This window comes from Rhinopithecus roxellana, chromosome 16, assembly GCF_007565055.1.
Source record: "Rhinopithecus roxellana isolate Shanxi Qingling chromosome 16, ASM756505v1, whole genome shotgun sequence".
NCBI classification, from domain to species: domain Eukaryota; kingdom Metazoa; phylum Chordata; class Mammalia; order Primates; family Cercopithecidae; genus Rhinopithecus; species Rhinopithecus roxellana.
The window spans coordinates 22,816,789-22,844,053 of NC_044564.1; the positions used below are offsets into that span (position 1 = coordinate 22,816,789).

Genomic DNA, 27,265 nt, shown 5'->3' on the forward strand with positions numbered 1-27,265 from the left:
GGACCAAAGAGTCATGATGCTATCATTATTAACAGTTGTGGCTGGGTGCAGTTGCTCATGCCTGTAATTCCAGCACTTTGGGAGGCGGAGGTGGGAAGATAACTTGAGCCCAGGAGTTTGAGACCAGCCCAGGCAACATTGTCAGACCCCCATCTCAATTAAAAGAAAAAAAAATAAGTAAATAGTTACATTGAGATGTAGAATCGCATGTAGGCTCTAGCAGTTGGGGTAAGTTCTTCAAGTTGTCTAATCCTGATGTCAATCATTTGATGTGTGGCTGCTGGAAAGCATTAAAACTCTTGAGAGGGGCTGGGCACGGTGGCTCACGCCTGTAATCCCAGCACTTTGGAAGGCCAAGGCGGGTGGATCATGAGGTCAGGAGTTCAAGACTAGCCTGGCCAACATGGTGAAACCCCATCTCTACTAAAAATACAAAAATTAGCCGGGTGTAGTGGCGCGCACCTATAATCCCAGCTACTCAGGAGGCTGAGGCAGGAGAATCACTTGAACCTGGGAGGCGGAGGTTGTAGTGAGCCGAGATTGTGCCATTGCACTCCAACCTGGGTGACAGAGCGAGACTCCATCTCAAAAAAAAACCAAAAAAAGTAGACTTTATTTTTTAGAGCAGTTTTAAGTTGACAGCAAAACTGAGTGGAAAGTACAGAGGGTAGACAGTCCCTGCCCCCACATATGTATAACCTCCTCCCACTGTCAGCATCCTGCACCAGAATGGTACATTTATTACAACTGATGAGCCTACATTGACACATCATCAACCGAAGTCCATAGTTTACATTAGGATTCACTCTTGGTGTTGTACATTCTGTGGGTTTCGACAAAGGTATAAAAACATGTATCTACTCTTATTCTTTTTTACTTTTTAAGATGTAGCTATCAGAAAACTTAAAATTACATATGTGAGCCCAAAGTGAACACAAATGTAATTTTGTTTTTCCTGAAACAGGGTGTCCTTCTGTTGCCCAGGATGGAGAGCAGTGGCACAACCATGGGGCACTGCAGCCTCAAACTCCTGGGCTTCAGTGATCTTCCTACCTCAGCTGCCTGAATAGCTGGAACTACACGTGCATGCCATCATGCCCAGATAATTATTTTATTTTATTTTTTGTAGAGATGTAGTCTTGCTATGTTTGCCAGTCCTGTCAAACTCCTGGACTCAAGCAATCCTCCCACCTGGGCCGCTCAAGCTGTTGGGACTACAGGCATGAGCCACCATGCCCAGCCCAAATATGCAATTTTAGGCACTGTAAGAGTAATTACCTTTCATTCTAAAAAAAAGGTTAATGCTTAGAGATGAGTAAGACATTTTAAAAATGTTACTTACTAATGATTTTGTTTTGAGCCAAAAAACCATGGTTCTCAAGGTCTTGCACCTTTCCTCCTCTTCTTATATCTCTGACTTCATTTCCTACTGTTTCTGTCTTGTCCAGCCATCACCTCCAGCCAATCTTGCTCAGGGGCCTTTCCCTAACTGCTCCATATAACGCCTGCCTCAGGACCCCTGTGCTTGGAGTTCTTTCTGCTTGGAATTAATTTCTCCCAGATAGTTTTATACTCTCCCTTTTCTTTTTTAGGTCTTAACTCAAGTGGCCTTCCTTAATTGCCTTTCTTAAAAATCACAACTCAACCCCACCTCTGAACTTCTTCTCCCCTTTCACACTTTACATTTTCAAAAGCCATGATTACTTTCTAATATATTAATAGGTTCTAATATACAATATTATAAAATATACTACTTACTTTCCCAAAGTATTGCTCGTTTATTATTTGTTTCCCTACTTCATGAGGGCAGAGATTTTTGTCTGAGACTATAGACTATCCTTATTTCTTTTATACACACACACACACACACACACACGCTTTTTTTTTTATGAGATAAGGTCTTGCTGTGTCACCCAGGTTGGAGTGCAATGGCATGATCATGGTTCACTGAAGCCTCAACCTCCCAGGTTTAAGTGATCCTCTTTCCTCAGCCTCTTGAGTAGCTGGGACAACAGGCATGTGCCACCATGCCTGGCTAATTTTTTTTATTTTTTGTAGAGACAAGGTCTCACTATGTTACCCAGGCTGGTCTCGAACTCCTGGGCTCAAGAGATCTTCCAGCCTCAGCTTCCCAAAGTGCTGGGATTGTAGCTGTGAGCCACCGTTCCTGGCCAGCTATCCTCATTTCTTAATTGCTTCCTGCAGCAGAGCCTGAATCTGTTTCAGAAAGAGAAACTTCTTAAATTAAGAATATGGCAGATTTTTAAGTAATTTTAATTAAATAGGAGTATTGTCTTTTAGAACTTGTGCATAGTAAATTTCTAAAGCCAATCTTTAATGGAAATACTTTTTCTGACTTTGCTTAGCCTGAACATATTTGATCATAATGAATCGACCTAGCTTAATAAGGAAGAGGTCCATTTTGAGTTAATTAACTAAGACTTTACGGCATCTGATTCCATATATGTACAATAGGACAATTTCAAGAAATATTAATGTATTTTCTGTTCCCAGTAATTCCTTCATTAGAACTAAAACATGAGGGCAAGGCCTTCATATCTTCAGAGATGATCGTTAGAGTAGAAAAATAGTCGAAGAGGACAATTCCTAGCTCTTGGTTTTAAAAAACATATGCTTAAAATTTCAGGCAGACAATGGCTTTAAAGAGAAAAAGCCTTTGAAATATCAGAACCTGGTCTATTTTATAGCTGAGAGCATAAAATATTTGTATGAAGAACAGACACGGAAGAACACTATGATTAGTCAGACATAGTCCCTCCTACCCTCTCAGTCCCCAGCAATTTGATTCACTCTGATGTGGGAGAAGGAGAACCACTGGAGGAGAAGAAGGGGTCTCTGGTCTCCTTCTTCTGATGCAGTGGGGTGGAACATAGAACCCCCAGATAGGCTTGAGACTATGAGATAAGAGGGGATCTGATTCTCCTTCCCATGTTGAGCTCAGGAAATGACAGACCTCATAAAATTCGTCTGCACTTAATATGATGTGGGTATAGAGTAGAAATCGCTGCAGATGTGTCCTGTTTCATGCTTCACACAGAAGAGCAGCCAAATGTTTTCTATGCCCCTCAAGAAATGTAAGGTAGGAGACAGCTGAGAGCCTGAAGCGACCTCAAGATTGGGATGAGGAGGTTGTATCTGTTATTTGAATCATCTGTACAAATGGATACCAGATGAGAATGCAGATGTCAGCAGGGATTGATGATAATGACTGAGGACCAGATGTCCTGTCTTCTTCTCCAGTCCCAGTTGCTGGCTTTGGCTCTATATAGACCTCGCAAAGCTGGGGAGGGGTTTGTGAGAGGCCTTGACTAAACTGAGATCCCACTGAACTTACTGAGATTTAGTTTTAGTCATTCGGCAGGAAGGGGATGTGCAGAGTCAACTGTCCATTGAAGATTTGATCACCCCTTCTAGAAGTGGTTGCTTGAAAGCAACTACCAACCAGAGACATTTTCCAATTGCTAGTGTGTCGTGTTCACTGTTAATTTAATAACTGGGAGTAAGGCCTTGGAGAGCGAAGGTTCCCTGTGCCTTGGAGCAGAATTGGCGTATCTAACATCCTCATCGATCCCTACAGTAACATCTAAGAGGAGGAAGAAAAGCCCTACCCCTAAGCATCTAACACCCACATGTTATGAAATTCACCATTGAGACCCCAGCTTATGATGCTGGTACAATATCCTGCCAGCTTCCAATAAGCCCTCTAAAGACATGAGCCTGTGAATATAAAACACTAGCCCCCACCCCACCCCACCGCCCCGCCATTCTTTACTCTCTTTGGCTGTTTATTTTAGCAATTTTGAACTTAAAACTATCATTTTTTATTTTTTTAACTATAGAATCATTTTTTTCCAACAAAATCTTAGAGTTCTGCTGTATAAACCAGAAAAAAGTTGTGTTATATTGCTATACTTATTTTATAAGTTCAAATTTATAGCAATTATTTAGTTCAAAGACAGTGAATGACAGTTCAAAGACAATGAATGAGAATTCAAAGACAATGAGTAAGATTTTGATAAATATATAAAAACTTGAATTCTGTAATTATGGATGACTGTCGCAGTCACACAAGTTTCAGCTTCCAATTTATTTATGCATTTTCTTTGTGGTTGCCTGCTATAGAGAAAATCCTGATTCATAGAGATGAGTACCTTGCAAATGGTCACAGTTTTTGAAATAACTTACCTTGTAATCCCACACAACTCTTTATTTAAATTAAGACGGTATCTTGAAAATGAAGCGCTGATAAATTTCTGTTTAAATATTGGCTCATGAAAACTTATGTCCACATAAAAACTTGCACATGAATGTTTATAGCAGCTTTATTCCTAATTGCCAAAACTTGGAAGCCACCAAGATGTCCTTCAGTAGGTGAATGGAGGAAAAAAAGACAACAACTTTGGTGCATGCAGACTACGGGATATTATTCAGTGCTAAAAAGCTATTAAGTCATGAAAAGACATGAAGGAACTTTAAATGCATATTACTATGTGAAAGAAGCCAGTCTGAAAAGCCTCCATACTTTATGATTCCAACTATGTGATATTCTGGAAAAAGTAAAACAGTGAAAATGGTAAAATGATTAGTGGTTGCCAGGGGTTGGGGGAAGGGAAGGATGAAAGGCAGAGCACAGAGGATTTTTAGGGCAGTGAAACTAATCTGCATGATACTGCAGTGGTAGATACATGTCATTATACACTTGTCAAAACCCATAGAATGTATAACACCGAGAGTAAACCCCAATGCAAATGAGGGATTTGGGGTGATGATGTGTTGATATAGGTTAACTAATGGAAACAAATGTACTACTCTGTTGCAGAATGTTGATAGTGGGGGAGGTTGTGCATATGTGAGGACAGGGGATATGTGGGAAATCCCTGTACTTTCCACTCAGTGTGAACCCGAGTGTGCTAAAAATGTTTATTAATTTAAAAAATGTTAGATGTTAAAAATCTGAAAAACCTGATTCACTAATAAGATATGATAGCTGCTCAAATTCCTTATCACACATTTAAAAGAATCAAAGACATAGCAACCAAAACTCACTTTTAATCTCGATGCTATTTATAAGGTAGTAGTGACCAAAATTTGTGGTTAATCCTGATACTATTTATAATGCGTATTATTTTTGTGTGACGTGTTCACTTGCTATTGTGCAATTGGCCATGATGCCATAAAAAGAACATGCACCAAGCAGATGATTCATAGCCTTGCCCAACACTTAATTGAGAACAGCACATATTTGTACTTCTTTGCATAATTTTACGTGAGCTATGTGCATAGGCTTGGATTAAAGAAAGATCATTTCACGTCTGAATCTGTTCTAGTAATAAACAGAAAAAAGAGAAAAGATAAGTGCAGAGCCACACTTTTTTCGAATCAAGGACTTTTAAAGAAGATTGCACAGAGATGGCAGGAAAATAATTATTCCAAGGTCTAATCAAAAGTGAGTCAATTCGACAGAACAAATGTTAATATGGTAGTAGCCTCTAGTATGTCAAAATTTGAAAAATATAACACATTTGTGTATGTCCATTGTCTTGCATATTAAATGTTATTTAGAATATCTGTATTTTTTTTTTTTTTTTTTTTGAGACGGAGTCTCGCTCTGTGGCCCAGGCTGGAGTGCAGTGGCCGGATTTCAGCTCACTGCAAGCTCCGCCTCCCGGGTTTACGCCATTCTCCTGCCTCAGCCTCCCAAGTAGCTGGGACTACAGGCGCCTGCCACCTCGCCCGGCTAGTTTTTTGTATTTTTTAGTAGAGACGGGGTTTCACCGTGTTAGCCAGGATGGTCTCGATCTCCTGACCTCGTGATCCACCCATCTCGGCCTCCCAAAGTGCTGGGATTACAGGCTTGAGCCACGGCGCCCGGCCTTAGAATATCTGTATTTTTAAAGAAACTCAAATTAACTACTTGTGGGATGTGACAAACCTCCATTGGGGAAAAGTTAGATTTTTGTTTAATCAGGTTGTATTATTCCAGAGTTTTGTATAATGTATGTTTGAACATATCTATTTTAATTCTGATACCCTTTCTCTCTCCCAGAATAATGAATCACACTCTGTTCCACAGCTGGTTTAAATATGTCATTGTGTTCTTTTTTTAGCTTTTTGTAATCATAACAACATTTGTTGTTTAATCCAACTGAAGTTTATGGAAGTGTATGGCGTGATGTACGGATCAAAGGCTACCTTCATTCAATTGAATGTTGTTGCTGTTTCACTATTTATTAAAACATGATTCCTTCTTTAAGCTATTAATTTTGGTCTGATGTATTTGTATTAAATTCTTACAGTTTGGATTCATTTTCTGGTATCATGAATATGAATGATTTTGCAAAACAAAAATCCAGTGGTGTATAGTTCAATAATTATTACCTAGCACATAACTTCAAATCTGGTAGGAAGAATCTGACATTGTGATCTTCAAAAGGTCATTGTATTGTTCCATTATTCTTCACTAGCAATTTATGGTGTCCAGTAGAGTCTTTTGGATCATTTAAAACACCAAATAACTGTGCTTATAAGGCCAGATTTCCTATAAGCCCTACTTCAAACATAGTGGAATTTGAATCTTTGGGGACAGAGCCCAGCAATATGTATATTAAAGACGTTCATTTTTGTTTTTGTTTATGTTTTTGTTTTTTTTTTTTGAGTCAGAGTCTTGCTCTGTCACCCAGACTGGAGTGCAGTGGTGTGATCTCTGCTCACTACAACTTCTGCCTCTCGGATTCAAGCGATTTTTCTGCTTTAGCCTCCTGAGTAGCTGGGATTATAGGCATATGCCACCACACTCGGCTAAGTTATATATATATATATATATATATATATATATATATATATATATATATATATTTTTTTTTTTTTTTTTTTTTTTAGTAGAGATGGGTTCACCATGTTGAGCAGGCTGGTCTCGAACTCCTTACCTTAAGTGATCTGCCCACCTCGGCCTCCCAAAGTGCTGGGATTACAGGTGTGAGCCACCACGCCCAGCCATATTAAAGAAGCTTTTTGTTTGTTACAATTTGAGAGCTTCTACTTTAGGAATAAAGGTCACTTTTATTGTAATTCTTTCCCCAAATCCCTGGCCATTCCCCCTGCTTTCCTTTATACTCTTATACTAGTCTTGATTGGGTGCAGTGGCTCACACCTGCAATCCCAATACTTTGGAAGGTCCAGGCAGGAGGATTGCTTGAGGCCAGGAGTTTAAGACCAGCCTGGGCAATATAGCAAGACCCCTAACTCTACCAAATATATGTATATATGTGTGTGTGTGTATATATATACATATATATGCCTAACTTTACCAAATCTATCTATCTGTCTGTCTATCTATCTATCTATCTATCTATCTATCTATCTATCTATCTATACCAGGCATGGTGGTGTGTGTGCCTGTGGTCTTAGCTGAGGGAGGCTGAGGCCAGAGGATAGCTTGAGCCTCAGGAGTTCAAGGTTGCAGTGAGCTGCGATGGTACCACTGTGCTCCATCCAGGCTGGGCAACACAACAAGATTCTGTCTCTAAAAAAAAAATAAATAAAAACAAAAAGAAAACAGTCTTATGCTTTTATTCTTGACTTGATCTGTCATGTCTGGAATTATGATTATTCTCAATTATTTGATATTTGTAATTATTATGAATAAAATAGTATTCCTTGTTTTGTTTTGGTTTTTTTTTGGTTCTTGGTTTGTGTTGTTGCGTGTTGAACACAGGAACATATATGTAGGTATGTGGGAATACAATAGATTTTGGGGAACTTATTTCTATTTTCTAACTTTTCTGAACTCATATTACCGCTAATAGTTTTCTGGTTAATTTTTAGAAATACTGTAATGGGTTTTCTGCAAAAACTGACCTATATTTCTTTCTCCACTATATTTATGTCTCTTATTTTGCACTTGACCACATTTTTGTATCTATTTGCACTTGGCTACATTTTAGAACTATTTGAAATGAGAATTAGGGTGGCGACAGTGTATAAGCTAAAGAAAATTACTAGTTCAGTCAGCTAAAAAATTACACATAACAATTCAGATAAGAATGAGAACTGAAGAAAGGAGTTGCTTCTTTTTTAAAAAATTGACTGTACTGAGGTATAATTTGCACAAAATAAAATGTACCCATTCTAGGCCAGGCGCAGTGGCTCACTCCTGTAATCCCAGCACTTTGGGAGGCCGAGGCAGGAGGATCATGACATCAGGAGATCGAGACCATCCTGGCTAACACGGTGAAACCCCGCCTCTACTAAAAAATACAAAAATTAGCCGGGTGTGCTGGCGGGCACCTGTAGTCCCAGCTACTCGGGAGGCTGAGGCAGGAGAATGGTGTGAACCCAGGAGATGGAGCTTGCAGTGAGTAGAGATCATGCCATCGCACTCCAGCCTGGGCGACAGGGTGAGACTCTGTCTCAAAAAATAATAATAATAATAAAAGTACCCATTCTAAGACTCAGTTCTATGAGTCTTAAGAAATGTATGCACTTGTGTAACTACCATCACAAAATCAAGATATAAAATATTCCCACCACTCCCCAAAGCTTCTTCATACCCTTGCAATCAACCCCACCACCTCCCCAGGCTCCAGGCAACAACTGGTATGATTTTTGTCACCATATATTAGCTATGACGTTTCTAGAATTCCAATCACACACCATGTACTCTTCTGTGTCTGGCCTCTTTCACTTAGTGTAATGTTTTTGAGATAATCCCATGTCTTAGCATTTTTTGGGTATTTTGTTCCTTTTTATTGCTGGGTAGTATTCCATTGTATGGATGTACCTAAATTTGTTTATCTTTTGACTTATTGATGGATATTTGAGTTATTTTCAATGTGGGGCTATTATGAATAAAGATTCTATGAGGATTTGTATACACATCTTTGTGTGGATGTATTTTTATTTCTTTTGTGTAAACACTCATGTCTCAAGATGTACTCAAGGCATCTTAATTTATGTAGATGACCGAGTGGAGATACATGGAGGCCAATGCCTTTGAAAGAAGATTTTTATTACTTACATTTCCCAAGAGGAGAGGTCACGCCATACCATGCCGGGGCCATATGGGGAAGCACCAGGGTTTTTTCAGGAGGCAGAAGCAAGAGTGAGGGGAAAGCCTAGGCCAGAGACTCTATTAGAGTTTCCATTGGAAAGACAGGACAGGTGTGGGTAGACAGCATAGGACTGAAAAATATGTGGGCTCTGGGCTATGAGGGTGGTCTCTGGTTGTCCAATACATGGCCCTGGGTGGTTTAGGGCAGGGAAATATTGGTTGGTATGTGAGTTAGATAAGGAGGTGATTCACAGTATATGCTCTGGATCTCAGAGGAAATGTAAACAACTTTGGTTGTTAGTTTGGCCCTGAAATTAACAGATGTCAAATAGACAAATACAGAATATAAGAAAACACAGAAAAACTCAAGACTTGAACTACTGTCTCAAGGAAGTGTATATTTAACTTCATAAGAAACCAGTAGCTATTTTCCAAAGGATTGTACCTTATTACATTCTCATCAGCAATGTATGAGAGTTCTAGCCGCTACATATCCTCCATAACACTTGGTGTTGTCAGTCTTTAAAATTTTAGACCTTCCAATGAGTATATGGTGAAATCTCATTGTGGTTTTAATTTGATTTTCCATAGTGACAAATGATGTTGAACAATTTTCATGTGCTTCTTGGACATTTATAAATCTTTTGTGAAAGTCTTTTGTGAAGCATCTGTTCAAATCTTTCCCTCATTTTGGGGGACTGTCTTCTTATCGCATTGTAAAAGTTCTTTACATATTATGGATACAAGTCCTTTACCAGATATATGCATTGCAGCTATTGTCTGTCAATCCGTTGCTTACCCATTCATTTTCTTAATGGTATTGTCTGAAGAGCAAAAGTTTTAAACTTTGGTGAAGTCTACTTTGGCACTTATTTCCTTTAGGGTTCATGCTTTTTTGCATCTTAAGAAACTTTTGCCTATTCTGAGGTCACAAAGATTTTCTCCTATGTTTTCTTCTAGACTTTCTATAGTTCTAGCTTAAGCATTTAGGTCTATGATTGATTTCAAGTGAAGTTTTGTGAATGGTGTGAAGTAAAGGTCAAGGTTCATTTTTTCCCCATATGACTATCCAGTTGCTCCAGAAACATCAACGCCCAACTGGGTTGGGCCTGCCTTGACTCTGCTGATACAATGGACCCCTGAAGATGTGCCTAATATTCCCATTTGTTCTAAATCTTTCCATTCAATGACCTTGATCCATTAAATGGAAAGATTTAGTGATGGGGTCACTCCATCACTCACCATGGTGATCTTGCTGACAACATGATCAGATAATATATCCAACCACTCCTGTATCCTTCTAACGGAGACAGGAATTCTGGACCCCCTTCATGTGCCATCGGGGCTGAGAGTGTCTTGGAGTTGGTGGTCTGTTGCAGGCCCAGTCCTTCTGGGCTTGTAGCATCCATAATATGTTGGTCATTCTGGAGAAGTAGAGAACCATAAATATTCATGGATTTGCTCTTAACAAATATGGACTTTCTATTAGAGGTTTTTTTTAAAATTATTTTTTATTTTTATTTATTTATTTATTTTTGAGACGGAGTCTCACTCTGTTGTCCAGGCTGGAGTGCAGTGGCACGATCTCGGCTCACTGCAAGCTCCGCCTCCCGGGCTCACGCCATTCTCCTGCTTCAGCCTCCCAAGTAGCGAGGACTACAAGTGCCCACCACCACGCCTGGCTAATTTTTTGTGGTTTTTAGTAGAGACGGGGTTTCACCATGTTAGCCAGGATGGTCTCAATCTCCTGATGTCATGATCCTCCTGCCTCGGCCTCCCAAAGTGCTGGGATTACAGGCATGAGCCACCATGCCCAGCCTCTGTCAGAGGTTTTATTGTCTCAACATCACCCACAACCTCTAGCTTGGGCACCAGCCCAGGATGGAGAAGGTGTTAAATTCCTCCCTATCCACTCAAGAGAATCTTACCCAAGTTCTGTCTTTTCTGATTATCCTCTTCAATCTGACCAGCCTTTTAGCTAAGAAAGCACTCCATTTCTCCCTAAGGACATTGGAAACCTTGATTATTATATCCTGAGTTCTCTCCCCTATACCTTTTAGTAAAGATAAAGGTAACCCCGAACTGCTGATAACCCCAAATTTTGCTCTTCATCTATAAAAGAGAAATTCTGGATTTTTAAAAACTCTCTTTTCTCTCAGAAAGCCTAATTTTTTTGAGACGAGGGCTCGCTCTATTTCCCCAGCTGGAGTGCATTAGTGCAATCTAGGTGCACTCTGTGTAGCCTTGAACTTCTGGCTCAAGTGGTCCTCCTGCCCCAGTCTTCCAAGTAGCTGGGACTACAGGTGTACACCATCATACCCACCTAGTTTTAAAATTTTTTGTAGAGATGGGGTCTCGCCATGTTGCCCAGGCTGGTATGAAACTCTTGGCCTCAAGCGATCCTGCTGCCTTGACCTGCCAAAGTGCTGGGATTACAGGTGTGAGCCACCATGCCTGGCCAGAAAGCCTAATTTTTAAGATTATTGTCTAACTTGACACTCTACGAGAAAAACAAATGTTTCATTCTAGGGAGTCTTTGTTCATCCCCGTGAATTAATGAAACTATTGATTGAATAGGGGGAGCAACTGGGCAACTTGATTCTGGGAATATAAAACCACACTGGTCAAGGGTGTCTCTTCTGGCAGCATGAACAATTAGATTCTCTGAGTATTCTCATCTTGCTGAGTGTGGAACATAACTGAACATGCTGAATAAAATGTAAAAACATTTTTTTAAAAGGTATTGATGAGCTTTCCAGAAACTAAGGGATACTCAAAGGCCAAAAACTAAGTGAAATCTGCCCCCCAGAGACTTAAAAGCATTGACATTTTAGGCTTTTGTTGTGAGGGAATTTGCCAGGCTGGTAAACACCTCACAGGCTTGCTGATGCCCAAGGGCTTGGCCCACAGTAGGAGACTTGCACGAGGAAGTCTTCCTACCCTGCCTCTTCCTTCAACCCCTCTGCCCTGGTCCCAAATCTTCTAGGGCCTTGCTCCTCAAAGCGTGGCCCGCAGAGTTCAGCAGCATAGACATTACCTAGAAATCTGTTAGAGATGTAGAATCTCAGACCCTACCTCAGACTCACTGAATACTTATCCACACTTTCAGATGAGTCATGAAAACATTCAAGTTTGAGAAGCACCCATCTCAGGAGCTTGCAGAAATTTCAATTGTCAGCTTCAGCAATGTCCACCAGGTGGCAGGTTTGCAATAGGCACAGGTAGCTAGAGCTGCAACCAGCCACCCAAGTCTATAAGTGGCACTAGAAGTTAGGAACAATTGCTCATGAACTGTGGAAGAATGAATGGGAGTGACCCCAGAGGAGCTCCCTAATCAAAGAGTGGTGGGTGGTGGGGTGTGAGCCACAAGTTCCTCCTCTTTGGGCAGTCCCCAGTTGTATTGTCTAGTGAGAGGCATAGGCTATACCCTCTCATTTTACAGACAAAGAAATCAAGGCCCAGAGAGGGAAGGAGACTTAGCCAAGTGCTCAGCAGCAGAAAGTAGTATTAGGGTGGGACTTGGAAGGCAGGTGTCAGGCTGCCTGGCCTGGGCTGAGAGCACTCTATGGTCTAAGCTGACCTGAGCAGCTGCCTCTCCACTCCCTCCCCTCAGATGCTCTTTGAACAGCTATCTAGTTTTCTCTGGAAGTGCTAGAAGCTGCTGTTATAATAATTCAATTTGGATGGCCAGTGGTATTTCCACATGATATAGTTTGGATATTTGTCCTTGCTCAAATCTCATGCTGAATTATAATCCCCAGTGCTGGAGCTGGGGATTGGTGGGAGATATTTGGATCATGGGCAGATTCCTCATGGCTTGGTGCTATCTTCATGATAGTGAGTTCTCCCAAGATTCAGTTGTTGTAAAGCGTGGCACGTCCTGCCTGCTCTCTCTCTCCCTTTGTCTTTCTCTCTCTCTCACTCACTCCTGCTTTGACCATGTGAAGTGCCTGCTCCCACTTCACCTTCTGCCATGAGTAAAAACTCCCTGTGGCCTCCCCAGAAGCTGAGCAGATGCTGGAGCCATGCTTGTATAGTCGCAGAACCATGAGCCAGTTAAACCTCTTTTCTTTATGAATTACCCAGTCTCAGGTATTTCTTTATAGTAGTACAAGAATGGCCTAATACACCACAATACTCAAGGTCCTGTGGCTAGAATTACTGCCTTGGAAGGTCAACTTTGAAAGGACCTCAAAGCCATGAAGCCTAAAACTAGCTTCCAGCAAGGGAGAGAGACAGCTGAGGCCACAGAGGGGCTCCAACAGCCAGCCCACTGCCCCCACACTGCCATGTCTTGTCCTTCGTTCGTTTGGTTTTTTTGTTTGCTTCTTCATTGCTTTGTTTCTTTGGTTCCAATTAGGCCTACTCTCATGTCATAAAGGATTTGTAGTAACCCAAAAATGTATTCAAGGCCAAAAAATTAAAAATAGATAGGTGAGGAAATGGGGCAATGGGAAACTAAAAGTAGAGATGTAGAGGCACTTTCCCTCCAGGTCCTTTGACAGAAGCTTCCATTACCTGTGACACAACAGGGAAACTCAGTTTACTTGTTCATCCTAGTCCCATGGTTCACGGTCTGGACCTTGGGAAAGTCCCTTCTTTCCTCTGAGTTATCATTTCCCCATGAGCACAGTGAGGCGCTTAGAGATCATATGTTCTGGCTACCTGGGATCTTGACAGTCACTCGGTTAGGGGTTTCTGAAATACCAGGTTCCTCACAGCAGCCTTCAGGCCCTTGTCCTCAGGCTGTAGATGATGGTGTTCAGCATGGGGTGACCACTCCATAGGAGAGGGAGATGAGTTTGTCTGCAAAATCCTGCTTGTCTGCCCCCAGTGGGTCCTTCGACTTGGGCTTCCCATATGTGAAGAGGATGGTCCTGTAGAAGACAACCACAACTGTGAGGTGGGCAGAGCAGGTGGAGAAGGCCTTTTGCCTGATCACGTTGATAGAGATGTCAGCACAGGCCAACTTCAGGACAGCCAGGACCTCACAGGTCAAGTGGTTGATGATGATGTCCCCATAGAAGGGCAGGCGACTGATCATGTTTAGTCTCTTCCCTTCCCTTAGGGCAGATGGGCCAAGAACTCCTCTGCTCTGGTGATATCAGCCAGGAGTCAGTCCCAGGTACCCTGTAACTCTAGTGCCAAGACCTTAAACTTTTACTGACCTTTGAGTAAATTTCACTTCACCAGCGAGCCTCTATGACTGGATAGCAAGGGGCCTCCTGCACATTTTGGCCAAGTTGAAGTTCAGTTCTCTCTGAACCTCCCTCCTCCCCATTTCCCAGCAGCTCTCACGAAAGACACTGACTTGCTTCTGAGGCTGGTCCTGAGATTTCCCTTGCTTTTTTCAGGGAATTAAAAAAATCTCTGTTTGGGACTTCTAGGTGCTCACATGTGATTTATCCTGGGTCATCATAAGCTTGTTGACAATCCAGGGGTTTTGCAGTTGGCTTTATTTTACTCTGTGCCTGAAAACCATACAAACTCTCTAGAAATCCATCTCCTCCGAGCTCTGCTTTGTGACCTGACCCCTTCCCAGGTTGCTACAGGAGCACTTCCTGCCAGGAGCTCTAAGACTCTCCTGTACTTGCACGAGCACACAGTGTCTGTGCCATGGCCATTTGACTCAAGTCAACAGATGGCTACTGAGCACACCTTCTGTGCCAGGGATGATTCTCAGCGCTGGGGACTCAGAGATGAAAATCAAAGTGTCTACTTTAAAGAGCTCAATATTTAGGAGAAGACAGACATGCCAAGAAATCAGTGCAAGGGCTATAACAGCAACAACAGCAGCTGTAGAAGCAGTGGTAGGAGCTATTATCAATTGAATATAAGTTTTGTACTAGGAGGTCAGATGTGGTGATTCACCTATGTAATCCCAGCACTTTGGGAGGCTGAGGCAGACGGATTGCTTGAGCTCAGGAGTTCAAAACCAGCTTGAGTAACACAATGAGACCCCATCTCTACAATTTTTTTTTTTTTTTTAAGAAATTGGCTGGGTTTGGGGGCATGCACCTGTAGTCCCAGCTATAATCAAGCAGCTTAGCAGTTAAGCCTCAAAAGGCATTTTAAAACTCTTTTTACTTTCCCCTTTCTTCCTCCTCCCACCCCTAGTCTCAAGATACAACTTTGAGACAGACTGCATATGTGTTACCTTTCATCTTGAAATACAGCCTCGGAATGGGCTGTGAACCTCCACTCCCTTCTCTTCCCACTCTGTGCTCCCATGCCTTATGCACATTTATTTACCTAGATGCTTGTTAAGCACACACCACACTCACTTATCTGGTCATACGCTTCCTTTGATGCTTCAGGGTCAGATCCTGATAGGGACCAGACACCTCCAGAATTCTCTCTCCAACAAAAGGTTACCTCAGGGTTGGAACCCACTCTCAGCTGAAGAGTGATCACAAGATTGACTGTGATTAATTTATAACCTGGTAGGATCCACAATGGCACCAGCCCCTTCACCAAATGAAACAATAATTCAAGATGAGCCATCGGAGTGTCAAGGAACCTGGCACCTCCTAGCCCCCCTTGCCTCTTCCACATTCCAAAATGTTTTCTTTAAAAACCCCTGCATTCCCTCCACAAATTGAAGGGTGGAATTTGCTGTCTACTTTTCCCCTTGCTGGCATAGATAATAAAGGAATATTACTCTTCCTTATCATAACTCATTATTATTTTGACTTCTTTCTATAAGCAGTGAGCAACCAGATCCTTTTTCTAGTGCCATAGCTATTCAGGAGGCTGAGGTGGGAGGATTGCTTGAGCCCAGGAGGTTGAGGATGCAGTGTACCAAGATCATACTGCTGCACTCCAGAATGGGTGAGAGAGCAAGACCTTGTCTCAAAAAAAAAAAAAAGAAAAAAAAGAAAAATTATATACTAGGCACCTTATCTACTGTCATTCTCATAACATCCTCAGAAGGAAAGAGCTATCATCCCTGTTCTCAGATGAAGAGAGAAAGCGCAATAAAATCCAAAACATGTGTCTAAAGAATGGGGGCAGATGTTCTCAATCCACTGGTAGGCTTTTAAGTTGGATCTGAGTCTCAGCCATATAACTGCCCTGTTTTCCTCTCTGCTTTTAAATGTAAAGGTCAGACTAAAAGACTGAATGAATATCCATCTACCCCTGACATCTTCCATACACAAGTCAGGATCTGTAGAGACTCTGTCTAGGCCCCATGTCTCCAAGGTCAGATTCCTCTCTGACCCAGGGCTGGATGTCTTGATTTCCCTTGAGCAGCTCCTCTTCTGTCTTAGGAAGGAAGCCATTTGGTTTATTCCACAAATGGAATCATGGTTCAAACCTTCATTCTCTTGTACGAATAAAGATAAGGAATGCTTCTATTTTGGGATCACTTAAGCCTAATTAATTTGATTTGGAAGTATTCATGTTTGGAGTGTTTGTCAGTGTTTTTCTTTCAGTGGTCATGCAAAATAGTCATAGAAACAGCCATGGGATGGATGTTGTCTGCTTAATTGGGGTTTCCTAAAACACACCACCGTACAGGCCATTCTTCAATTCTGGCTTTTGTTTTGCTCATTGACAATGGTAGGTCCAAGCTTGGAAGGGGCCTTAGGGACTAATCAGGCCAACTCCTATGCAAAGCATACAGGCCCTACTACTTCTTGATCATGGTCCTCCAGGATCAGCCGGAATACAAATTCCCCTCGACTTACAGTGGGGCAATGTCGTGATAAACCATCATAAATGGAAAATATTGTAAGTTGAAAATGCATTGAATACCCTTAACTTGCTGAGCGTCATGGCTTAGCCTCGTCTATCCTAAATGTACTCAAAACACTTACAGCAGTCTACAGTTGGGCAAAATCATCTAGGACAAAGTCAATTTTATAAGACAGTGTTGAATATCTCATGTAATTTATTGACTATTATACTGAAGGTGAAAAGAAATGGTTGTATGAGTACTTGAAGTACAGTTTCTACTGAATGCATATCACTTTTGTACCACTGTAAAGTTGAAAAATTGTCAGCCAGCTTTCTTCCAGCACCCTGTGCTGAGAAGAGCTCTATGTACATAGGATACATTTGTTTATAATTTATGTGTACTTGGGTAATCCTAACCATTAATTTTTCCAGAAGTAAATACCTTGGAGATGAGGAGAGCCATGAAACCTCCATTTTTCTTTCTGGGGTCTGGCTTTGTCACCCAGGCTGGAATGCAGTGGCACAATCAGCTCACCAAAGCTTTGAACTTCTGGGCTCAAGTGATCCCTTTGCCTCAGTCCCGAGTATCTTGGACTACGTGTGCACCACTACACCTGGCTAACTTTAAAAAATGTTTTTGTAGAGATGGAGTAGGGGGTCTCACTTTGTTGCCCATGCCAGTCTCAAACTCTTGGCCTGAAGAGATCTTTCTGTCTCATCCTCCCAAAGTGCTAGGATTACAGGCATGAGCCACCATGCCCCAGCCAAGAACTCCATCTTTCTTTTTTCTTCTTTGAGACGGAGTCTCACACTGTCAGGTGGGCTGGAGTGCAATGGTGTGATCTCGGCTGACTGCAACCTCCGCCTCCTGGGTTCAAGCGATTCTCCTGCCTCATCCTTCTGAGTAGCTGGGATTATGGGTGCCTGCCACCACATCCAACTAATTTTTTGTATTTTTAGTAGAGACAGCATTTCACTATGTTGGCCAGGCGGGTCTCGAACTCCCAACCTCAGGTGATCCACCCACCTTGGCCTCCCAAAGTGCTGTGATTACAAGCATGAACCACGGCGCCCGGACTTCAGAACTCCATTTTTCTACTGACACCTCCTCTGGTTCCTGTCCTCACCCATGCCAATTGCTTCCAATTATATTCAGTTGCTCAAATGGTCAGTTGCTCCATTTATATCGTCATTGGCTGCCTTTATTCCCTTCTGTCTTCAGACATGCTCAGGCATTTCAGACCTATAATGATGCATAAAGGGTGCCCACTCACTTTTGTACAAACAACATTGGTGTTATTTCCTTCTGAATATGCCTGGAACTAGAATTTATGTTATCTGGTATCAGAGTCACAGAAATGCCTCATGTCTTGTGAAATAAGGCTTCTCTATCTTTCGGGCCTAAATTCATATTAAACCTATGCTATTTCTAAGGAGATGAGAGTGGGTGTATGCCAGGAATCAAAATTTTTTCAAATTGCTCCTTGAAAGGGACGTCTTTAAAAGTCATCAGGCCATCACGGTCCCCACAGAGGAATATGCTGCTGCTCTGCTGGCCACTGCTTTAGAGAGAGTGTCTGGCAACCAAGAGATCCTTCAGGTTGGGATGGCTCCTGGAAACATCAAACTGCCTTGGCAGAGTGTAGAGGAAGGAGCCAAAAGGCTCAAAGAATTTGGTATGCTAAATGGACTTTTAAATTAGACCTACCAGATGGCTATGTTTCCTAGGAAGGCTAGGGGACACTCTCTTCACTAAGTTAATAAGAAAATGCACTAGTGAGGTACATTATCGAGAAGTTCAGCAGTGTTTATCCTCTGTCAGCTGAGGCTGACTGTAGGAGGTGCTGTTTTGGAAGTGGGGTCTCCTATTTAATGGAGATGATAATTTTCTAGAATAGTAGAGGCCTGATGGCAGCACCTAACTATTAGGGCAAGAAGATTAATTACTGTAATAGACAGCAAGGTCAGAATAGCAAGGTCAGAATAGGACCAGACCCACAGGAATGTATGGTGATGAGTATGAAACTGTGATGTTCCTAGGAGCAAGACAGGTAGGCAACTTAAAACGTTGTAAATGTATGTAATTAAAAAAAAAATCAAGCATGGATGAGCAGAAGCCTGATAACAGCTTCCCTGTTGAAAAATTATGATTATTCACTCAATTCCAGACCTAAATTAATTATCAGATCCAAAATACCTCAACTGAAGGAGAGGCTGGTCTCTGAGGAGGAATCCTGCAATGCCCTTGCATGTATATAGTAGTGATTTTCTCTATATTTCCCTTCAGGGACTTGTGACTATTTCCCTGAGTAGCTGTACACTGGGGAAAATGGAATACCCCAATATTTTGAGGGCTGTTTGTTATAGAATCTTAACTGACACTAATACCAAGGAACCCAAAGGAGCATCACAGATCCCTTTTACTGTAGGAGTATATGGAAATCAGGTGATAAATGGGATCTAGACCCAAGTTTGTTTCCTGATAGGACAAATGGGTTTTTATGGAACTAAACACTGGTAGTCATTCTCCAGGTTTCCAAATGTGTAGCTGGCACAGACATACATAATAGCTGTTCTCACATTTGCAGTAGGGGTGAGTCCTGCCTAGAGTGGGATCTGCGACATCCACCTCTCCCCTGCCTCTGGAAGGAATCTCTCCTCCTTCCTGTTTTCATGTCTGCTCTTTCTTCTTCCCTTTCTGGACACCTAAATGTCTCTTTAATGGGCTTAGGCTTTTTAAAAAGTGAAGGGAACTGGTGAATTCCAGCTGTTTTAATTCTCTAGGCCATCCTCTCTATGTCCTCATTACACTCCCACCAGTAAAAACGCATTTAGGGCAAAGACCTGAGTCTTATTTCACATGGGGATGAGGAAGAAAAAAAGAGAAAAGAAAAGGAGAAAACAACCTAGTATGTATTGGCGTGGCTAAAGGACTAAAGTTTGGTAATAACTGACAGCTATGGTCTGAATGGTTCCCCTAAATTCATATGTTGAAACTTAATGATCAATGTGATAGTATTAAAAGGTACAACCCCATGAATGGGATTAGTAACCTTATAAAAAGGCTGGAGGGAACCAGCCAGCCCCATTTTTGCTTTTTCATCCCTTCTGCCATGTGAGGACATAGTGTTCAAGGTATCATCTTGGAAGCAGAGACTGAACTGTCACCAGACATCAAACATGCTGGTGCCTTGATCTTGGAACTCCCAGCCTCTAGAACTGTGAGAAATAAATTTGTACTATTTATACATTACCTAGTCTCAGGTATATTGTTATAGCAGCAAAAATGGATGAAGACGCTGACATTTACAAATATAAAGTGGACTGAAAATAGTCACTATAGTGCATTAAGTTTCACTCCTACCTCAGTCTGTTTCTTGAGTGTAGGAGGAAGTCAGGGACTTAGAGCTCTTTGGGCTGCAAAGGACACATGACCAATATCACTGGTGTCGCAGATGGTCTGTGATGACTGTTATTGCTGGCCTGTTATTAGTTGTAGGATTGAGAATTATTTTTGCACTTGCTTCCTCACAGTCTTTTTGGTGTTCCAGAACAAGGTGGGCATACTCATGGAATGTGTGCTATGTGTAACTGCTATGTGTCATGTTGGTTGCATGGACAAAAGTTTGGAAGCTGCTGGCACCCAGTCATATAGTACTTAGTTACTGCTGCAGTGGGGTGGCAAGTTTGTCTCTGAATTCCCCTGTGGTGACAATAAATAGATGAATGTTGTGAATGACAAGATTCTTAGTGTCCATGAGATCAAAACAAAGCAGCTGCTCAGGTCTCACGATTTCTAGTGCTAAGACGTGAGAAGAATTCCTGCCATAGTACTAATGCTCACCATTACATGTTGGGGCAGATGACATTTTCCAATTTATCCCCACATGAGAAAGAGCAAAGGTCTCTGGGGTGACACCAAATCAGAGTAAAGTAAGTAGCAGTTTTACATAGGACAAAACAACATTGTATTAGTCCATTCTTGCAATGATATAAAGAAATACCTGAAACTGGGTAATTTACAAAGAAAAGAGTTCTAATTGGCTTGTGGTTCCAGAGGCTGTACAGGAAGCATGGCTGGAGAGGCCTCAGGAAACTTACAATCATGGCAGAAGGCAAAGGGGAAACAATCATATCCTACATGGCTGGAGTAGGAGGAAGAGGGTGAAGCAGGAGGTGCTACACAGTTTTAAACATCTAGATCTCATGGGAACTGACTCACTATCATGAGAACAGCAAGGGGGAAATCTGCCCCCATGACCCAATCACCTCTTACCAGGCCCTCCTCCAACACTGGGGATTACCATTTGACAGGAGATTTGGGCAGGGACACAGAGCCACACCATATCCTGTATCCTCCAAGATCCCAAATTTTTGTTTATTTGTCTCTTTTGACCACCTCTATAACTCTTATGGATATTCATCAAATTCTGTGTCAAAGAATTTAAGATTTAGTCAGTAAAATATAGCTACGTTATGACACAGTATAGTTCTGTGTAAAGCCAACAAACTAACCAGCAGCCTCAGACATTTTATGGCTCTTTCCACTGACAGTCTAAGGTCCTCCCTGGTTACTATTTCCCCAAGAGAACGATGAGGAATTTGGAGGTTATGCATTCTGGCAGTCTGGGAATCTGTGACAGTCACTCTGTTAGGTGTTTTTGAGCCACCAGGTTCCTCACAGCGGCCTTCACATCCTTGTTCCTCAGGCTGTAGATGATGGGGTTGAGCATGGGGGTCACCACCCCATAGAAGAGGGAGATGAGTTTGTCTGCAAGGTCCTGTTTGTCTGCCCCCAGCAGGTCCTTAGACTTGGGCTTCCCATACATGAAAATGATGGTCCCATAGAAGACAATCACGACAGTGAGGTGGGCAGAGCAGGTGGAGAAGGCCTTTCTCCTCCCCTCAGTTGAGGGGATCCTCAGGATGGTGGCAATGATGAAGATGTACGAGACAAAAATAAACAGGACTGGGAGTGCAAGGAAGATCATATTGGCCACAACCATGCTGATCACATTGATGGAGATGTCAGCAGAGGCCAACTTTAGAACTGCCAGGATCTCACAGGTGAAGTGATTGATGACATTGTCCCCACAGAAGGGCAGTCGCATTGCTAGGGATGTCTGCACTACAGAGTTGGTGATACCAGCTGCCCAGGAGCCGACAGCCATGGGCACATAAGCAGCCTTGCTCATGACCACAGGGTACCTAAGTGGGCTGCAGATGGCCACGTAGCGATCAAACGCCATCACACTCAGGAGAACACACTCTGTGGCTCCCATGGCAAAGGAGAGGAACATCTGCACTACACAGGCTGAGAAGGAGATGGTTTTCCTGGGGGTCAGGAAGCTGCCAAGGATGAGGGGGACTGAGGAGGTTGTATAGCAGATGTCCAGGAAGGACAGGTTCCCGAGGAAGAAGTACATGGGTGTGTCCAGGAGGGAGTCAAGGATGGTCACCAGGATGAGGACCCCATTGCCCAACAGGATCACCAGGTACATCAGCAAGATAAGCACGAAGAATGTCTTCTCCAGTTTTGGGTGGGCAAAGAGGCCCAGGAGAACGAACCCCAACATAGGGGAGGTCTCATTGGACCTGTTCATGGTGCATCTGCTCTGTCACCTGGAGGAACTCAGAGGTCAACCTCAGCATTCTCTTACTCTGAAAGTACCTGGAAGACCAGGCACAAATCCTTCCCCTGCTGAACAACTGGGGAATAACGCTGACGATTTGTTCATCTCTATGGGGTTCTAGGAACAGTGTAGTACAGGTCAATATTTAACTTCTGCTTCCAGTAAGAACAAACAGGCTAATTTGGACTAACTGTCTTGCAGATGACAATTAGACAAACTGGAAAAAATATATAAAACATTGGAGAAGTAATAAGACAGTGAGGAACATAGGGTTTTGATTCTGAGGAAAAGTAAGGACCTAGAGATGTAAGTCTAGCACTTGTGGCTGTGATTCAGCTCAAGCATTTGCAGCTTCTGGAGAGAGCCATTGAGAGACTGGGAAGCATTACTGACAGCCTCATGGAAGTGGAGAATAGGTTTTGTTGTGAAAGACTCACCTTGAAAGGCCCCTCACCAAATGTTTTCCCTTTGGGATGGACTGTTAAAGGGCAGCACCATAAGAATAAGGGAAAATCAGAAGGAAACAGACATTTACAGATGCTGTAGTTCAGCTTCATATCTTCTCAGGCCCTGAAATTGAATTGAGGTGATACCAGAGTTTTGGTGCTCCCAAATGCCTCACAGAAGCAAACATAGATCCACTTTGAAGGAAGATAGTATCACCCCAGTCTCTAAATCATTTCTACAAATAATTTTGCAAACACAACATCTGGCACACACTAAAAAAGAATAAGGCACACAAGGAGACAAGAAAACAAATCAAAACTAACAGAAAAAAAGCGACAACAGAAAATAAAGTGTCTCTTGGGGCATGTAGCAGCCAAGAGGATAGCTCTAGTGACACTTGCCTAGAGAACAAGCCCAGGCCACCTTGACACCTCTGGTGCCAAGGTCTCAACATTTGGTTGATCCTTTTATACATCTGTGGCAGCAAGTAGTCCCCTATGCCCCATGGCCAAGTTGAATGAGAGTTCCGACTGAACCTCCCCTGTTCTCTTCATTCTCCATCGCCTGCAGCCAAGGCATTAACTTGTTCCTGAGACTCTTCACAGAACCTTGGGTCCTGCTCTGCTAGCTTTTTTTTTTTTTTTTTTTTTTTTTTTTTTTTTTTTTTTTTTTTTTTAATGGAAAGGTTAAATTTCTCTTGATAAAAGATTCTCCGATTTTCCAAACTTTGGCCAGGCACCTGAACCTTCTTCTAGGTCCATCTGTGTACTTGCTTATAAAATTCAGTTTCAGCAAAAAGCCTTGCTAAGTCAGTTCAGCAAGAACCCCCCTCCTCAATATTTGATCATCCTCAATATTTGATGAGGTTCCTCATCCTCCACCATCCCCAGGTAATGTCTGATTACCGTGTCCTCTCTTCAGCAAGAATTCTGTTAGGTACATTTAGCCAGAATCCCCTTTACCCCCGATGTTTCTTCTTAGTAATTTTCCATCCACTGACCTCCAGCCCCCTCCTTGGCTAAAAATTCCCACTTGTGCCTGCTGTATTTGGAGTTGAGCCCAATTTCTCTCCCTTATTGCAAATTCCCATGGCAGTGGTCTCTATACCTTTTGAGATAGTCCTTAAAAAAGTTGGATTTGCCATGCTTTAACAAGTGTTGATGAATCATTGTTTCCTCAACACTCCTCAGACTTCAAAGTGCTCCTCAAACTACTCGAACTATGATTTGTTCTGGACCAGTAAAAAACTTGTAGGCAACTGAGCAGTATGGTTTTATTAGCATTGTGTCTAAAATACTTATGAACCTCCCAGATATCCATCTCTCCAAGAACACTCAGTAATCCAGCCCCCTCCTCTGTTGTTGCAGGGATGCTTCCTGCCTAATAAGCTCTGAGATACTCCTATGTTGGTGGTTAGCACATTACAGCTGTGACCAAGTCAGTGCCCTAATAATTCAGGTCAGGTTAATATTTATCTATTGAGCATCTACTTTGGGCCAGGCATAATTCTAGGTGCTGGTAAAAAAGAGCTCAAATTCTAGTGGGGAAATAGTCATGCAAAAAAATACTTACATCATCATCATCATCATCATCATCACCATCATCATCATCATCATCAACCATAACAATTACTTGAATGCTAAAGATAACAGGTCTTAGGTAATTGCTCCCTTTCTAATGCAGAAAGCCCCTTTCACATTCCTGATAGTCCTAAAACCTAGATTTGACTATCTGAGTAATGTGAGGTTCTTTATCTTCTGGTAAAGCTCACTTCATTTTGAAGTAGTTACTCTGTGATATTGAGCTGAAATCTGCCTCCATGCAACTTCTACCTGACCTTGTCTTCTGGAGCCCCTAAAGGCAGTTAATCTCTCTTCCACACAGCTGCCTAAATATAGAGGAATAGCATGGCTTCAGCACGAAGATAAATAAGAATCAATCTCCCTTTCTCTCTTAAGGTCTTAAAAAAGTAGATATATCTCCTAGAGACAAAAGAATCATCCAGGAGCTCACTACAAAGACTGACACTGAGAATGGTCCCTAAGCTTGAGGATGACTGAGGTGCCCGAGACACACTGCCACTGCGACATGTATGCTGGGCAGTTCATCTGTCCCCAGCTGGGTTTCTCACTGTAGGTTGGTCAGCCAACACTCAAGAACTTGCATCAGATCATATGAAGAAAATATTCCCTCTACGTCATCATTATCAGATCCAGAAACATGCTTATTATTATTGCCAGACTTTGTATCTAACTATGAAGTGAGAAAGAGCCCAACAATTTTTATCAAGAAAGGACAACCAAAAGTGAGAAGAAGACTACTAGCTATATGGTCCCTGACAAGTGCCTATTTCCTCAGTGTGATGACAGGGTGAGGCCAGATGATCTCAGACATTCTTGCAGGTTGAGGAGGTCTATTTGATTTTGTGAGAATATTATCATACCAATGAAATGGCTTCACATCAGCCATCCTCAAGCCCCCTTTCCATTACAATCAAGTCTGATGATAGAAATGTAACCATGCTGTTGATTAATGGGTGAAAATATATAGTTTGATCAAAGGAATAAGACCTAGTGTTCAATAGATCAGGAGGGTGATAATAGTTTACAATAAGCTACTATACCTTTCAAGATAGCTAGAAGAGAATAATTCAAATATTTCTAGCATAAAGACAAATGTTTAAAGTGATGGATATCCCAACTACACTGACTTGATCCTTGCAAATTATATGAATGTATTAAATTATCACATGCACCTTAAAACCATGTATATCTATTATATATCAATAAGAAACTGTTTTTTAAAAAATAAATGTAGCCAATGCTAATGAAAATTGTGGAATTCCTTTCACTAAAACTTGCCTTTACCTTTATAAAAAAACATCGTGAGCAAGAAGGATCAATTTTCCAATGGTTAGAAAGAGGCTACGTGTCAGAAACAGTAATACTGGGTCTGAATGCCAGGGTGAGGGCCCGGGGTGAGGGCTCGGGGTGAGGGCTCGGGGTGAGGGCTCGGGGTGAGGACTCGGGGTGAGGGCTCAGGACATGCGACAAGTGAAGGATTCTGCTTCTCCTGCCTCATGCGCTTGGGGCACAATCTCCAAAGGACTGGCCATCACCCTTAGAAGATAATTTAAATTGCAGTTTATTCTTTGGGACCACTGTAGTCCCTGAAGTCATTTAAAGTTTGGAAAGTGAGTTGTACTCAGTTTAGAAACTTTTTATCCTTCTGGGATAACATCCCCAAGAACCAATTATGTTGGCAGCACTGGAGGAAGTCAGCTGTCTGCTTCTTCCCCCCCTCCTTCTTTCCCTTCCTCTTTCTCTTCCTTCCTTGTCTCCTTTCTTTCTTTCTGAACATCATAATCCCATTAACAGGGTCCAACAACCTGTGGGTCAGTGATTCAGGGATTCATTCGAACCCCAAGTGCTTTCTCCTGTGCTGCAGCCAAGCCCCGTCACCCTCAGTCTGTGCTTACACAGTGGTTTGGGGCATCTGGGTGAAAGACCTATACTCTCCCTCTAAATATTCATCTCGTTGGATTAAACACCTTGAAGCAACCTGCTGTGTTCTGCCTCAGTTCTCAGTGGGCACCCAGGTCACTGTCCTTTCAGCTTCTTGTCATCTGTGCATGTGCTCCCAGCCCTCATACGAGTCATGGACATAATGTAACCCAGGACAGGGTTGAGTCTAGAGAATGGGCACATTCCTTTATTCAGCAAACAATTATTGAGCGTATGCTCCATAAAAGACAGAAATGTGTGGAGTAACCCAGGGTCTCTGCCTTCTGGGAGTGCACCCTCTAGCGGCAAGAGAGAAAAATACAGTTGACCCGCGAACAGCGCAGGGATTAGGGCGTCGATCCCCACTGCAGTTGAAAATCCATGTGTAACTTTTAACTCCTCCAAAACAACTACTAATAGCCTATTGTTAGACTGAACCCCTAACCGATAACATAAACAGTCGATAAACACATATTTTGTATGTTAAATGTATTATTATAGTGTGTTCTTATAATAAAGTAAGCTAGAGAAAAGAAAATATTAAGAAAATCATACTGGGTGCAGTGGCTCATGCCTGTAATCCAGAACTTTGGGAAGCCGAGGTGGGCGGATCGCCTGAGTTCGGGAGTTGGAGACTAGCCTGGACAACAAAGTGAGACCCTGCCTCTATGAAAAATACAAAAATTATCCGGGTGTGGTGGCACGTGCCTGTGTCCCAGCTACTCGAGAGGCTGAGGAGGGAGGATGGCTTAAGCCTGGGAGGCAGAGGTTGCAGTGAAACAAGCTGATGCCACTGCACTCCAGCCTGGATGACAGAGCCAGACCCTGCCCCCCCCCCTCACACACACACACACACACACACACATCACAAGAAAGACAAAACATGTTTACTGTTGGTTAACTGGAGTGGGTCATAAAGGTGTTCATCCTCC

General features: G+C 42.3%; 2 protein-coding genes across 2 annotated transcripts; both read right to left on the minus strand.

The window, feature by feature from the left end:
• Positions 1-13,832: 13,832 nt before the first annotated feature.
• LOC115893997 (olfactory receptor 13C7-like) lies at positions 13,833-21,367 on the minus strand. The gene is made up of 2 exons (XM_030920143.1): positions 21,303-21,367; positions 13,833-14,133 (listed from the first exon to the last, which is right to left on the minus strand). The coding sequence occupies exons 1-2, from the start codon at positions 21,365-21,367 to the stop codon at positions 13,833-13,835; spliced, it is 366 nt and encodes a 121-aa protein (XP_030776003.1).
• Positions 21,368-21,393: 26 nt separating this feature from the next.
• LOC104667500 (olfactory receptor 13C7-like) lies at positions 21,394-22,353 on the minus strand. The gene has a single exon (XM_010369933.2). The coding sequence runs from the start codon at positions 22,351-22,353 to the stop codon at positions 21,394-21,396; it is 960 nt and encodes a 319-aa protein (XP_010368235.1).
• Positions 22,354-27,265: the final 4,912 nt, after the last annotated feature.

Excerpts from the sequence above, each read along its gene's own strand:
- LOC115893997 (XM_030920143.1), bottom strand. The coding sequence starts at position 21,367 with ATGCATAACCTCCAAATTCCTCATCGTTCTCTTGGGGAAATAGTAACC. Across the intron at positions 14,134-21,302 it reads ACCAGGGAGGACCTTAGACT|GGAAGGGAAGAGACTAAACA; the intron begins GTCAGTGGAAAG and ends ATCTGCCCTAAG.
- LOC104667500 (XM_010369933.2), bottom strand. The coding sequence starts at position 22,353 with ATGAACAGGTCCAATGAGACCTCCCCTATGTTGGGGTTCGTTCTCCTG.